Genomic DNA, 13,910 nt, shown 5'->3' on the forward strand with positions numbered 1-13,910 from the left:
TTCTTGTTCTGTCCACTAGTTGAGAAAGGTAGGGCTTTTTTTCCTGCTTGTTTGTTTTTTCCTTCTCTTCATATTTGCCTTCTATCTGTCATTATACTTTTTTGTTTCTTCTTTAAGCCTTTCTTTGTGTGATGTTTTGTCATTTCGGTGAGTGTCCTCTGCCATTTTTACAGGCTTCAATTTTAGATCAGATTTTCTTCTCTGATCCTGTTCTCTAGAGCTCTAGCAGTGCCCCCAGCCTCATGGCATTTTAGTATGTGATCTGCTTCTTTTTTAATATACAGGTTAGGAACTGAAGTATTGAATTTTACTTTGGTTGTGGAACTTGGCTTAAGCCATCCTTCTATTTTGAGTGAAATTTTTCTACACATGTCTTTTCCAATGGATTTTGAACCCAGGCTATAGAAGATCCAGTGGAACTATTTGGTCATTTGCATGTGAAAGTGTCTTCTGGTGACCTCAAGGGTGCTTGACACAATATGACACCTGCTTTTTTTGTGCCCCTGAGGCCTTCACACTGTGATAAAGGCCGTGAAATCAGCTTAACACAGTGGGGTTTTTTTGGCACAGGTGGATAGCTGTTTGTCTCATGTTTTTTCCTAAGATGCTTTGCTTTGTTGCTATGCCTCTCTAGGAATTTGACTTACATACTGGAATATGAAGTGAAGTAGAATGCAGAATTTAATTCTGAATTTATTTTTTGTGTTATTCTGGTCATCATTTTGAATATTCTGATTTCTTTATCTTCAGACTGTTAGTACCTCTTTGTTACTCCCAGAAAAAATGAAAATTAATAGACATTATCATGTCTTAATTTGTAGTGTCAGGATGTTGTATAATTGGATTTATATTTCCTGCAGTGCTTCTGTTCACTATTATCTTTCTGCATTGTGCAAAAGAAATAAACTTCTAAGTGTAACATATTTAATCTTGAATACATCTGTGTTGCTGTTTTCACTCCACAGAGCAGAAAAGAAATCATGTTTAAATTGAACTTTCTTACTTCTGAGTAGCCTCTTGGAATTTAAAAAATATGATGACGTTTTAAATAACTTCTCATTTAGATGCCTTATTTTTGGGGTAACAGCCGGTTATTGCAGAATCAGATGTCCTAATTTTTAGATGCTATTGTAAAGCACATTATTTTAAGAAAGGCTTTGGGTCATAGTAATCGTGAAGGAATGGCAGATGGGAATAGTCAGCTGGGGGAGCTAGAGGTCTTCAGTGCATCTGCAGGCATTTGAGAGGAAGGAATAAGAACTGCAAAATAAAATGGAAAGAGCGAAATGCATTAGCGATGGAATTTTTTTCCACAATAGCTCTTTGATGATACAGTTGAAGTGCTTTTTTAGCTGCTTTAAGCAGTAGAAATTAAACTTCTTTAATTTCCATTTTTATGATCTGAGTAGTCCTATGAGAGACTTTCTGATATCACTATTATGCAGTCTTCAAAAACATTTATCTTGGTAGTAAGGCAGTTGTATAAATATTTGTAGTTCGGCTCCTTGAAAAAACACTTTATGACTGCCTTTATTTGATACAGAAGATCCTACAGTCGGGTGTGGATTAATGAGAATGGGGACTAGTTTGTGTCCCTATTAAGGACAGATACATTTGAGAGAATATTCAATATAATTTCGAACCATTAAGGGGCTGTGACTATAACTATCCATTTTGGAACAGGTGTTTAATCCAGAATGTTCTTTTGATAAGGGTTATGGCTTTTCATTTCAGGGGCATCAAATAATATTTCTTCCTTTCCTAAACAGGATGAGGAAAACTAGAAACTATCTGGAGTCTATATTACTGTGTGGAAACTTAGGCCAAACTAAGAGAATAACTATGCAAGTAGGCTATAGTTTACATTTGCTAAGGAAATGGTTCTGAATTGTATCTTACTTTTCCACTGCATGAATCTTCTATTTGTCCCCTTGCTTGAAAACCAGTGATGATTATCTTATAGTTGACAGCAAAAGGCGTAACGGATGCATGCCTAAGTGAGAAATGTGCCTTACTGCCAAAAGTGTATTTTCTGTCATTTAACTCCATGCTTAGAGTCATTACAGACAACAAAATTGTATGTAGAAAGGTTGAGTGGTTCTTTAATGGCTGGAGTTTGTTAAATAAGACAGTGAAACATTTACTATTAGTGCTTTAATAAACGTAGTGAGTTATTCTCATCTAAAAGTAATTGGGTTAATTGCTCAACAGCCTGGCTATTCTAGTGAGCTAACATTTTGAGGAATGGGTAGATAGGATGAGGTTTGATTCAAATATTTAAGCTTAAAATAAGCTTAATATTTTCTTACAAACCTTTAAAATAAAGCTTGATTTTTTTTTTTCTTGGTTTTTTGGTGCACTGACATCATGTATGGGGGGCTCTTTATTTACTTTTCTCTAATGGATCCTTGAGCTGTAAGCATTATTTTGTTACTAGTTATGGAGAAAGCTGGTGCATTTTGCTGCAGTAATTCTAGTTGCATGCATTTATTTGCACATATGGTGTTGGTGATATTCTATGAAATTGTAGAATTGAGTAATAGATGTGATTAAAGAATATATAGCTACTGGGGATGTCCTTTTTCACCTTCATAAACTTAATGAACAACAGTTTGGAAATGATGCAAAATGCTAATTAAAATTTTAATTTGGCAATCATCTCAGTTTGATTAGAAGCAGATGCTGATTATCTGCAGAAATCTAAATGGACCCTTAGAAGATCTTCCTTATTGCTTAAAATTGACTTGTGGAAGTAAAGTCAAACTACTCTACAAAATGTGCAGTTACTTAAGCCCCTTTAGAGCACTGGGGCACTATGATTCTTACTAAATGGCTTTGTGTAATTCATCATTTGAGTTAAGCAGGAACTTTACAGTCCACTCTAAGACTGAATCCTTCTGTACTCACTACTATGTATGTTCTTTCTGAAGTACATTCCCTAACTCCTTTGAAATAAAAGTTGCAGAAAAGGCTGCAGTAAAGATTGTGATAAATAAAAACATTCTTTCTCTTAATTTAGTTGAAAGCAGCTAGACAACATTTGGAATACAGTCTGAATCCTGAGGCAGATGTTCTGCTGTAACTCTGGATTTCTAAAGTAAAATTGAAATGACAGCTGTGCCAAAAATGTAGTGGAAAATAGGATCATGTACACTAGGCTCCTCAGCTTAAGGTAGAAGAAGTGGGAAGGGGAACCACACTACTTGTGTGATAATGTGTTCTAGCACTCAGTAGTTGACCAGGTCATACTTGACTGCCATTTATCTAAAGGCTTAGAAAAGGTGAAAAAATAGCAAATCCTAACCTCATCCTTACAGATTTTCAGTTTTTAACAGTTAGTATTGTTGGATTCTTGGAAGAAACTTGATATAGACAAGCAGAAAGGTGTCATCAAGTGTCTCCTCTTTTCTCTGTAAATATTTGAGAGATTCTTTCAGGGAATGAGAAAAGAAAAAAACTGAGAAATTAATACTTTATTTTTAAAAATGATACCAATATGTTGTGCAAGATTTTTTTTTTTTAATAATCAAGGTGTTAAGTTCCTTTGTAGTGGTTAAAGTTCAAAATGTTTGAAAAATGAATTTATTTTTTACATAGCAGTGAATGCAGTAGCTTTGGAAATGTTTATATTGTTCCTTAATACAGCAGCATAAAAGCTGACAGGATGATTTCTGCAGGATATAATTACTCTGCAAGTAGAATTTACTAACTGCTGTTTTTGACAAGCTGTTTGGGATAAGCTTCAGAAGATGGTCTGCCAACTTTAAGACAGTCTTCCTGGCTAATCCTGTGATTGAATCTAGAGAAACATTTGTTATCAAGTTTCTTTAAAATTGCTTCTGATGTTACTATCCTGATTTGTAAATGAAAGAAAATTTGTTGATATATTTACTGGAAGCTCTTATTTTTCTGTTAGCTCTTCCGTCATGTGCGACTCTAGCTTGTATGTGGTAGTGTTTCTAGGTAATTCTGTAGTAATTGTTTGGTTGAGCTTTCCTTTAAATGGATATAGAGAAATGTTTGTCAGGAATGTATGAGGCTGAACTTGTATAACTGAGTTTTTTTGCTGTGATTATTGTAACCATGAATTAGCTGCATAGTGGGGCAGATCATAAAATGTTCTTTCTGTGCCTACTCTTGACTCTAAAAAAAAAAGGTCCAAACAATGTTTCACTTGATGGATAAGAACAGATAATTCCAAGTGCTGCCCTTTGTATTTTTAGGTATGCCAGGAAGCTGAACTTCAGCTAAGATATAAAGTTGTAGTATTTTCAAAGATAAAATTTTCTTCTTAATTAATTTGTGCTTGGCCAAAATGAAATTGATAATCATCAGGTTTGTGAATGACAGATTTATAAGCCTCTAGAATGTTTTCTTTAAGGCTCCTTTTAATTGGTAGGAGAGCTGGGAATGGTGTCCTTTGCTAATCAAACAATTCATTAACTTGCTGATTACTTTATATTCTCAAATTTAATGGTATCTAGGTTAATACTTTGGTATTCTAGCGCTAGCTTAGTTTGTAGTGTGATGTGTGGCAATGGAGAAGATTGATTAAGAAATTATTATTTTTTCTGCTTCATGCCTAGAGTTGCAATTCAGCAAAGTATAGATTGGCATAACTTGTTTTTGGTACCCACTTGAGTACCAGCTGCTCTCTTGACTCAAAGCAAATTTTAGAAGTTCATTTTCTAAGGACACCAGTGGCATGTGCACATAAATACCTGAAGCTCAGTCCTGAAAAAGGAAAGGACTTTGTGCATGGAGTTCTTGTTCCTTACTTGCAGAAACAGTACAACTAAGTAGTTGGACACATATATAGCAGTATAATGTGTGCATGCATCTTTCTCTTCATTAAAACAGAATAGTGATATCAATTTATTTTTAAGTTTTTGGACTACCTCACTGACTGTGTTTGTTTAACCAAGCCCTGCGTATTAAATTATTTATATTTTAATCTAAATTTATGCGTCTTTGTGTTTCCAGGACACTTCTGTGATTAAAAGTCAATGAATAAACTGCATGTAGAAGGCAAGAAAACTAAAAATAATAGAACTTGTCCTGAGTGCTTGCTTCTTTTCCTTCCTCTCTTTTTCTATCTTTATTTTTCCTAAGTCTCAGGAATTTACAATTAATTGTTTGAAGCTATGCTACCTGACCCATGTCACTGAAAAGGGAAGATCCTTTTCCTGGTGTTATTTGCTTGTGCAAAGCAAAGTCTGACATAGTGATAAGCAGCTTACTAAACTGACTACAAATGAATAAGGCAAAACTAGTGAATTCTTTTCTGTGAGGTGAGTTTAATCAGTGCCGTGTAGAGGGTCAGATGACTGGTGAGACACTCAGAAGACTAGGGTTTTTTTTTAATATTTTGAGCAACAATGTTTTACCTGGTGAAGATCACCAAGTTCTGTCAGAAGTTAAGCAGCCTGTTTATCTTTCCAATCTCAGTTAGAATCCTAAAAGCTGTATTTAATTGTATTTAATTTTTAAATGCTTACTGGACTGTGTATTTGCAGGTGCTATTTTAGGATGAAATTATTAAATATACCAACTGTAGTACTCTTACTTAAATTATTAAAAACCCCAAAAACAACAGTAAAAAAGAAGCTTTTCTAGCTTCTGTGAACCAAGAAAAATTGGGACATGTGTTCATGATGCTCTGGATGCAGCAATACAGGCATGGCCTAACTGAAAGCTTGAGACTTTAGACTATGAGTAGTGTATTCCTTTGCATTGCAACTTCAGCCAATTTGATGTGAAAATGGTGAAATCATTAATGCCAGTGGAAGGTTTATTTTTTCATGTTCCAGTCTTTAGGGAAGCTAGTGTTATTTTTGAATGTATTCTGGAGTAATTTTCCAGCTTTAGGTGGGGGCCTAGGATTATCCTTGTTTCTTCTTCCTCTTTCTTTCTATTAGTTGAAAACATGAAGGCAATGTGAATTTGATGAAAAGGCAAGGAGCAAAGTGTATGTGAGGCTCCTGTATGTTTGCCTAACCTGTAAGATACTTGAGCTTGTAAGAAATAAATTATTTAACAGCTTTATGTATATAATTTATGTATATAATAAACAATGGTTTGCAATACTATTTGTGTTAGTTTGAAAAATAACATTTCTGATAAAACTGTATTTTTGGTCACACTGTCTTACCTAAATCTCTAGTAATGGCCCATTAACCTAATTTATGTTAGGGTTCACCAGGATCACTTTTACCCCAACAACGTTAAATTATTTGCTAGTGAAGTGCAAGAAAATCTAAAATGATTGTCACTACATCTGTACAAAATTGATATGGTCAAATTACTAATTAAGAAGGATGAAGACAGCTTGTGAAGTTTGGAGTAAATCCCCCTTGAAATTAAGTGTAATACTGGAAAAAATGGTTTTGTTGATGAAATTAAGCTGATTTGTTTTGGAAGAACAAATAAAGAAGGAACCTTTGCCTTTCCCTCTTCTCCCCTCAATATTTCTTGTCTGTAAAAGTTTCTGGACTCCTTTAATAGCTCTCTGGGAAAAACACTCTGCTCTGTCCTTGGCTTAGTTTGTTTGATGGAGTTATTTTTAGTAAGATATGCTAGAAGAAGTGGTGGAATTGTAACCACCATTGCTATACAGTGTGTTGTACTGTTTTTATTTGGTCAGCGTATTTACACAGTTATTGAGGGTTTAGAATGGCATGGTGGACAGGCTCTCCTAAGGGATTTCTACTAAGAATGCATAAAACTGTTACATCTGAAAATGGAAGCCACTATTTTGGAGTTAAAATGAAAACTTAGGTCTCTGGTAACTGAAAGGCAGGCTTGCAGGCTGATGCAGTGACTTAGATTTATACTTATTTAGACAAGAAATAGATCATCTGGAGTTTTGGTACCACTGTGTGAAATTTGTATATAGTTTCAGTATGTCATGAAAAGCAGGAATTTTTCAAAGTCTTAAAAAGAATGAGATTGTTAATGAGAGTATTTTATAGAAAGTATTTTCTTGATTCATTTACAGAAACAAATTTAATTGTTTTGATACAGTTATTTTGTTAAAGAATGCTTTCTTTACAGGCTGCTGAGCTTTACATTTTTACATTCAGAAATATAATGCTGTTGTGTATTTCCTCTTTCTTCAAAGCTACATTCTTCTGCCTTGCTGGCATCTTTATTATTATTTTTTAAAGCTGGTTTTCCTGAGAGAGTACTACAGATTACATCGAGATGTAGACAGGGTAACTAACCAGAAGCCTTTTCAACATAGCTGCCTTGGCTATTTCATACGCATATATCATATCACTAATTTTCACTCGGCTACTCCTTCAAGTTTGAAATTAAATGGTCCTTCCCATGACTTCCAAGAGAAGTGGGTTTTCTTGGGTTTTTCAGTTGAGAAAGAAAGAAGTTTTGGTGAAATGCCCATTAAACTATGTATCAGTGTTGGTCAATAAATTAGATATTCTGCCTCATTCAGAGAATAAAATTGCTTAAGTACATCCCTTCCCAGGGAAAGACATTGGGTGACTTCATCTTGCATTTGGACTCTGCACATTTATTGTATGTGATGGCATGGGCTTGGTTCCTGACTAGTTTCTAAAAACTACCTTGACTGCAGCCTTGTATGGCTCACTGTAGGTTTTGGAGCACACATCCAGTTCGTGGAAAGCAGTGTCACACAATGTGTTATGCTTTGGTGACACTTGCGTCCATCCACGCTTTTGGAAGGTACTCTGCCTTCCTTAACATTTAAAATCCTTTCAGTCAGGGACTACTCCCATTATACTTCATCAAAAGCATGTTATGCAAAATGTGTGTGGATTTGGGTGCCACAATATAAGAAAAATATAAAGTTATTAGAGTGTCCGAAGGAGGGTGAGGAGGATGGTGGAAGGTCTGGAGGTGAAGCCGTATGAGGAGTGGCTGAGTCACTTGGTCTGTTCAGCCTGGAGGAGACTGAGAGGAGACCTCATTGCAGTTTGCAACTTCCTCATGAAGGGAAGAGGAGGGGCAGACACTGATCTTTTCTCTGGTGGTCAGTGACAGCACCCAAGGGAATGGCCTGAAACTGTAACAGGAGGTTGGGTATTAGAAAGAGGTTCTTCACCCAGAGTTGCTGGGCACTGGAACAGCTCCCCAGGGCAGTGGTCACAGCACCAAACCTGAGAGTTCAGGAGGTGTTTGGACAATGCTCTTGGGCACTTGGGGTTAGTCTTGGGAGCAGGAAGTGAACTTTATGATCCTGATGGGTCCCTTCCGGCTCTGTATATTCTATGATTGTATGATGTATATCTATGTATATGCACTACATAAGATTTTTTTGTTATGAAATGTAATATTGTGATTTTAAAATATGTTGTTTAATTAGAACATTGCTACTTTACTTACTTGTTTCAAGAACTGCAAAAGCACTAACACCCAGAGGACAGTAAAGATACCATTGTTCTCACTCCTTAGAAAAAGGGAAGTTAAATTCCTGAATATAGTTATATATACAATTAGATATAGTTTTGTTTTATCTGTATTTAAAAATAAGCTGAAACTGTTCTTTTTGTTAATATGTGATGAAGGTAAGTCTTTACTAATTGCCATTTATTCATCTTGCTTTGTTTTAATGCATATCTAGAGAAGCGAAGATTGTCATGAGTTTTATTTTAGAGAAGCTGACTTCTAAAAAGTGTGTTTTGCAGTTCTTGTTAATGCTTAAAATTATTGTAGTTTAAAATCTGCCCTTCTACTTCAGAGGGAAGGTTGCTTAACACTATTGACGACTAGTGTTTTGCTGGTTTCTGCTTAATTAATTATTAATGATCACTTACTGTATATGTAGCTCTTTCTTTTTTCAACTAAACTGATAATATTACAGGTTAAGAAATACTTTAGCTCATGCTAATAAAATAAAAAAGCCTTATCCTAAAGTATTCTAACAGTTTTAAAACAAATTCTTAATTTTAGATTGGTGAAGACCTGAAAAATGAATTGGCTAATGAGCTGAGTGTGTCAACTCCTGGCTTCAATATGTCTAAAGTAAAAGAACAAATGTTCTATAAGGTAAGTAAAAATTGCTGAGTCCCACAGATCTGCATTCATTCCCTCTCAGTTAAATGCAAAGTTACTAATTTTAAGTTTACCTGATAGTCACAGTAAATCCAAGTATCTTTAAGACTAATGAGAGTTCCTCTACTTGATGTGAGTACCAGAGTGGAGGGAGTGACTGGGAAAATGAAGCAAGCTTCAAACTACTACTAATGTCTTCTGTCCTTCTGTCTTCTGCCATCTCCTACTTTTGCCACAAAAATGATCTTAAGTTTTAATGTTTCCCAGACAAATGACTTAATTTACCTGGCTATCAGATTGTTCAGGATGGAGACATTGTCCAACATCTATTGCTGAAATTAGGGCTGGTCTGATTGTATTAGTGAGAAATTTGTTTTGCAAGAGAGCAAGGGGAGAGGAAAAAATTCCTAATGTGACCCACCGATTCTTTGGAGTGAAGCTGGCTGGGTTCCAGATCAGCTAGCAGAACCTTTTGTATGTGGCTTACATGAATCAAATATTCCTAGACGTTTGAAACAGAAATCCATTTTCAAGTATCAAACCAGTAAGTGATGCAAAGCTATGTAATTGGATCAATACTTGTAGACACAAACTTTGAAGTACTTTATTTTGCCGAGGTACATGACTTTCTGTAAGCAAAATAATGATTAGCTATTCCTAAATCAAGATTTAATTTCACAGTCTTTGAATTTTGTCTGGAGACAATACTAAAAGACAGAAAATTACCTAAAGCTTTACTGGTCCATCTTGAATCTTAGGGCTGTAAACATTACTGCTACTGTGTTATTTTCCTATTCCACAATGTGGGTTTTTCTTCCTTCTCAGGTTGGACTTGCCGATGCTGTGGATTTATTTAGAGCCAGAAAAGTATTTATTAAAGATGGTTTTGCCTATGTGCCATTTAAGGAGATTGATGTGATTGTTTTGAATCACTATAGAACAAAATTGTCTAAAGCACTGGCGGTAAGTCAGATGAAGTCTGATTTTCACAACTCTTGTATTGTTTGGTGACACTCCTGGACAACAGCCTTTTTGGGTTTAAAATGTATATGCTTCCATCTGGAGAATACCAGAAACCTTACTACAAGTACTAGTAGCACTGAAAAACATTGGTTGTGAGCCGAGTGTCCATTAATTTAGCATATAATGTGTATTCTAAAGAAATTTGTGCTAGAGGATTTTAGCAATTGTTTTGCACAGAGATAGTAACGTGCCCTTTCATTCAACATGTCAGCCCTATGCACACAACTGTTTTTTTACTGGTATCTATCTTTGCTCCTACAACATTTTGCAACAGTTTTTTGTTGGAGCAAGTGAAATAGCTGTGGATTTTTACTCTATGTTAAGTTGGTAAGAACTGAGATTAGCTCACTTGGTTAGAGCATGGTGCTAATAATGCCAAGGTCATTAGTCATCATTCAGTCTCTGAACAGGTCATGAACTTAAGGGTTGGGCTTGAAGGTCCTTGTGGGTCCATTCTAACCTTGAATATTCTATGAACTCAAATGAGGATAAGCCAGAGTATGTCAGGCAATGGTAAAGTTTTTGTTGTACAAACATTTGAGTTATCATATCTAGTTAGGACATCTGTGGTAAACACTGTATGTGAATGTCCTTCTGTTAGTAATTTGATCAGCTCAGGAATTGTTTCTTTTACAATATCTCTGAGACTCTTCACAAGGTTTAAAAATGGGTGATCATGCCTAATACACAAAATTTTAGTCCTAGAAAATGCAGCATTGAATAACATGAAGGCAGATAGGATTGCTTTTCAAAAATGTTTTCAAAACCTTGTATTGTTATGTTACATTAATGCCAAGGCTGACCACGAACATTTAGTAAACAAACAGTGGGAAGCAAAAATGCATTCCTTTATCAAATTAGGAAATTAGCATACTGCAGTCTTGTTTTGAATGTAACTGGAGTCTGTGAAATTACTTAATGTACAGTGAAAATTGTGATAGTCTTATATGAACATTTTCCTTGGAACTCTTTAAGAGAACTGCAAGTAGAGATGCCTATATTTGAGTTGATGCATAATGTTTTTGTTGAAAGCTGATAACACTTCTGTGGGATTTAAAAAGAATGAATGTATTCCACAGAAATGTGGCTAATTATGCACATTATCTGCATCTCTTCAAAATACTTTTGAGAAGCTTTGTGAACATCCTAAATTTATGTCTTGTGTGAATCGCTGAGAAGTCTGAAAAACAGTAAGAGCTGCAATGAGTAGGCCCTGACTTAGTTTGAAGAGAAATCTGCAAACACACACACTATCTCACACTATCTCATATCCATGTTATTCATTTCACCTGGATTGCCTTCTTAAAGCCAATAACTGCTTTTTAGGAAAGAAGTACTTCTTTACGTGATACTTTGTAGTCATGGTTTAGAAATTTGGACACTCATGACCTAGGAAAACTACCTTCTACAGAATTGTTGTATTTGAAGTTATTGTGGTGCTTTGGGTTCACATTAGTCTTTTAATAGATAAGGTTTGTTTATTAAAGTTCACCATGTTTTTGAGGTAAAGGATAAAAGATTAATGATTTCTGTCCTATTCCAAAGTTTTGAATTGAACTTGGGGGGGTTTTGATTACTAAATTAGTTTGAGAAGCTGTATTTAGGAAACTGTTTCAGCTACTTTTAACCAGTGCAGTGCACTGCTAAGAGATGCTAGGGATTATTGAGTCTTTGGAAATGAAGGCTAAAGTTCCAGCATGTTTTACAGAGATCAGTCTAATGTTAACTCTGTTGCATGAGGGGCTTAATTGAAGTGAGGTACTTGGTAGCTGGTTACTTTGCGTAGTTTTCAGTGGAACAAAGCTATAAACATCAATTATGTTTCAGTGAAACTGTAAAAATACACTTTTAAAGAAAGGATTGTGTATATATAAATCCAGAGGATAATCTTAACAATTGTCCTCAGCCATATCTGGAGTGAAAAGGCAGAAGTTATGACACAATAGCACAATTCAAGTATTGTTTGTGAAAAGTAGTTGTTGAAATACTGTTTGATCTAGGCCCAAGTTCTGCAAGTACAGCTGGTTTAGCTGTGCTTTTATAGGACATGGATGTTTTTTTTGTGTCTGCTGCAAAAGAGAAATCGGCCAAGAGAAATGTGTTCATTTCAGGCGCTCTGATGATACAGAGGTCTTCATGACTTTGCACAGAAGTTGTGCAACACGGCCAAACTTAATTAAGAAGTAATAAAGTCTTGAACATCATCACCTGTTTTGTTATTTGTCTCTTAATGAATATATCTGATAACATTGCCACTTTGGTAAGCATTACTTTTATGTTCTTTTGGGAGTATGTTTTAATTGTTTTGCAGCTTCTGGGTGTTTGCACTTTGCTCTCAGCATTTTCTAGTGGACAATCCTTGTATTATAATTTGAGAATTTAAGACTGTAATGGTGTGATAATCTGAATTAGGTTTATTCTATTTCTAAAGAAGGGGTTTGTAAAATTAGGTTAAAAATTGTATTTTTTGTTAAATATTTTGATATCACTGGCTTAAAACTAACTGGATGGCTGGGTCTCAGCTGTGGTGGTGAATGGAGCCACATTCAGTTGGTGTCTGGTCACTAGTGGTGTTCCCAGGGCTCAGTATTGGATCCAGTCCTGTTTAACATCTTTACTGATGCCCTAGATGAAGGGATGAAGTATTCTCTTTGTAAATTAATGAATGGCATCAAGTTGTTTTGGAGTGTCATCTGCTGGAATCACACCTTCCTATGAAGGCTCTCCAGATCTGGATCTGGGCAGGCTGGATAGATGGGCGATGAATGGTATGATGTTCAACAAAGCCATGTGCTAGATCCTGCACTTGGGTCACAACAGCCCCAGGCAGTGCCACAGGCTGAGGGCAGAGTGGCTGGAAAGCTGCCCTGCAGAAAAGCCCTGGGGGTCCTGGTTGACAGCTGGCTGAACATGATCCAGTGTGTGCCCAGGTGGCCCTGAAGGCCAGTGCATCCTGGCCTGAACCAGCAATAGTGTGGCCAGCAGGACCAGGGCAGGGATTGTCCCCCTGTACTCAGCACTGCTGAGGCCACACCTCAAATCCTGTGTCCAGTTTTGGGCCTCTCAGTTCAAGAAGGACATTGAGGTGTGTCCAGACAAGGGCAACAGAGCCTGTGAAGGGTCTGCAGCACAAGTCTCATGAGGGGTGGCTGAGGGAGCTGGGGTTGTTTAACCTGAAGAAACAGAAGCTCAAGGGAGACCTTATTGTTACCTACACCTGCCTGAAAGGAGGTTGTAGCAAGGTTGACCTCTGCTTCCAGGTGATTTGAGACAGGACAAGAAGACAGCCTCAAGCTGCGCCAGGGGAGGTTCAGGTTGGATAGTAGAAGGAATTTCTTCACTGGAGGGGTGATTAGGTATTGGAGTGGGCTACACAGGGAGACTGTGGAGTCACTGTCCTTGGAGGTGTTTAAGGAAAGATTGAACATGGCACTTGGTGCCATGGTCTGTTTGATGAAGTGGTGTTTGGTTATAGGTTAGACTTGATCATCTCACAGGTCTTTTGTAGCGTAGTTGATTCTGCAGTTCTGTGACTAGGCAATACTTCTGGTTTTGACAAAATACCCTGGTTATAGATATTGGGGAGATGGTTTTTCAAGCATGTACTTTCTTACAGCTCTCAGAGGCACAATTTTTCAATGTTACAGCACCACAGTTTTCCAGTATGGGTTGTTTGTGCAGTATTATTGATTATTTGTATTTGATCCATGTTTTGCTTTGTGGAGCTTATTTGGTGCTACTCTAAGTAGTCACATGTGCAGGTTTTTGGAAGGAGTTATGCCTAGGCAGGAATGATATTATGATGACCTGTCCTGCCTTTTCCAAGGTACTCTGAAATTGTACACCTTATGGGA

The 13,910-nt window shown here is 36.4% G+C and overlaps 1 protein-coding gene across 1 annotated transcript in view; it reads left to right on the forward strand.

The window, feature by feature from the left end:
• Window positions 1-13,910, forward strand: part of PRIM2 (DNA primase subunit 2) — an 89,668-nt gene that overhangs the window by 13,028 nt on the left and 62,730 nt on the right. Inside the window, exons 5-6 of the mRNA XM_031504423.3 lie at window positions 8,932-9,027; window positions 9,859-9,996. Coding sequence (XP_031360283.1) covers window positions 8,932-9,027; window positions 9,859-9,996 — 234 coding nt within the window. The remainder of the gene's footprint in view (window positions 1-8,931; window positions 9,028-9,858; window positions 9,997-13,910) is intronic.

This window comes from Lonchura striata, chromosome 3, assembly GCF_050655825.1.
Source record: "Lonchura striata isolate lonStrDom1 chromosome 3, ASM5065582v1, whole genome shotgun sequence".
Lineage (NCBI taxonomy): Eukaryota > Metazoa > Chordata > Aves > Passeriformes > Estrildidae > Lonchura > Lonchura striata.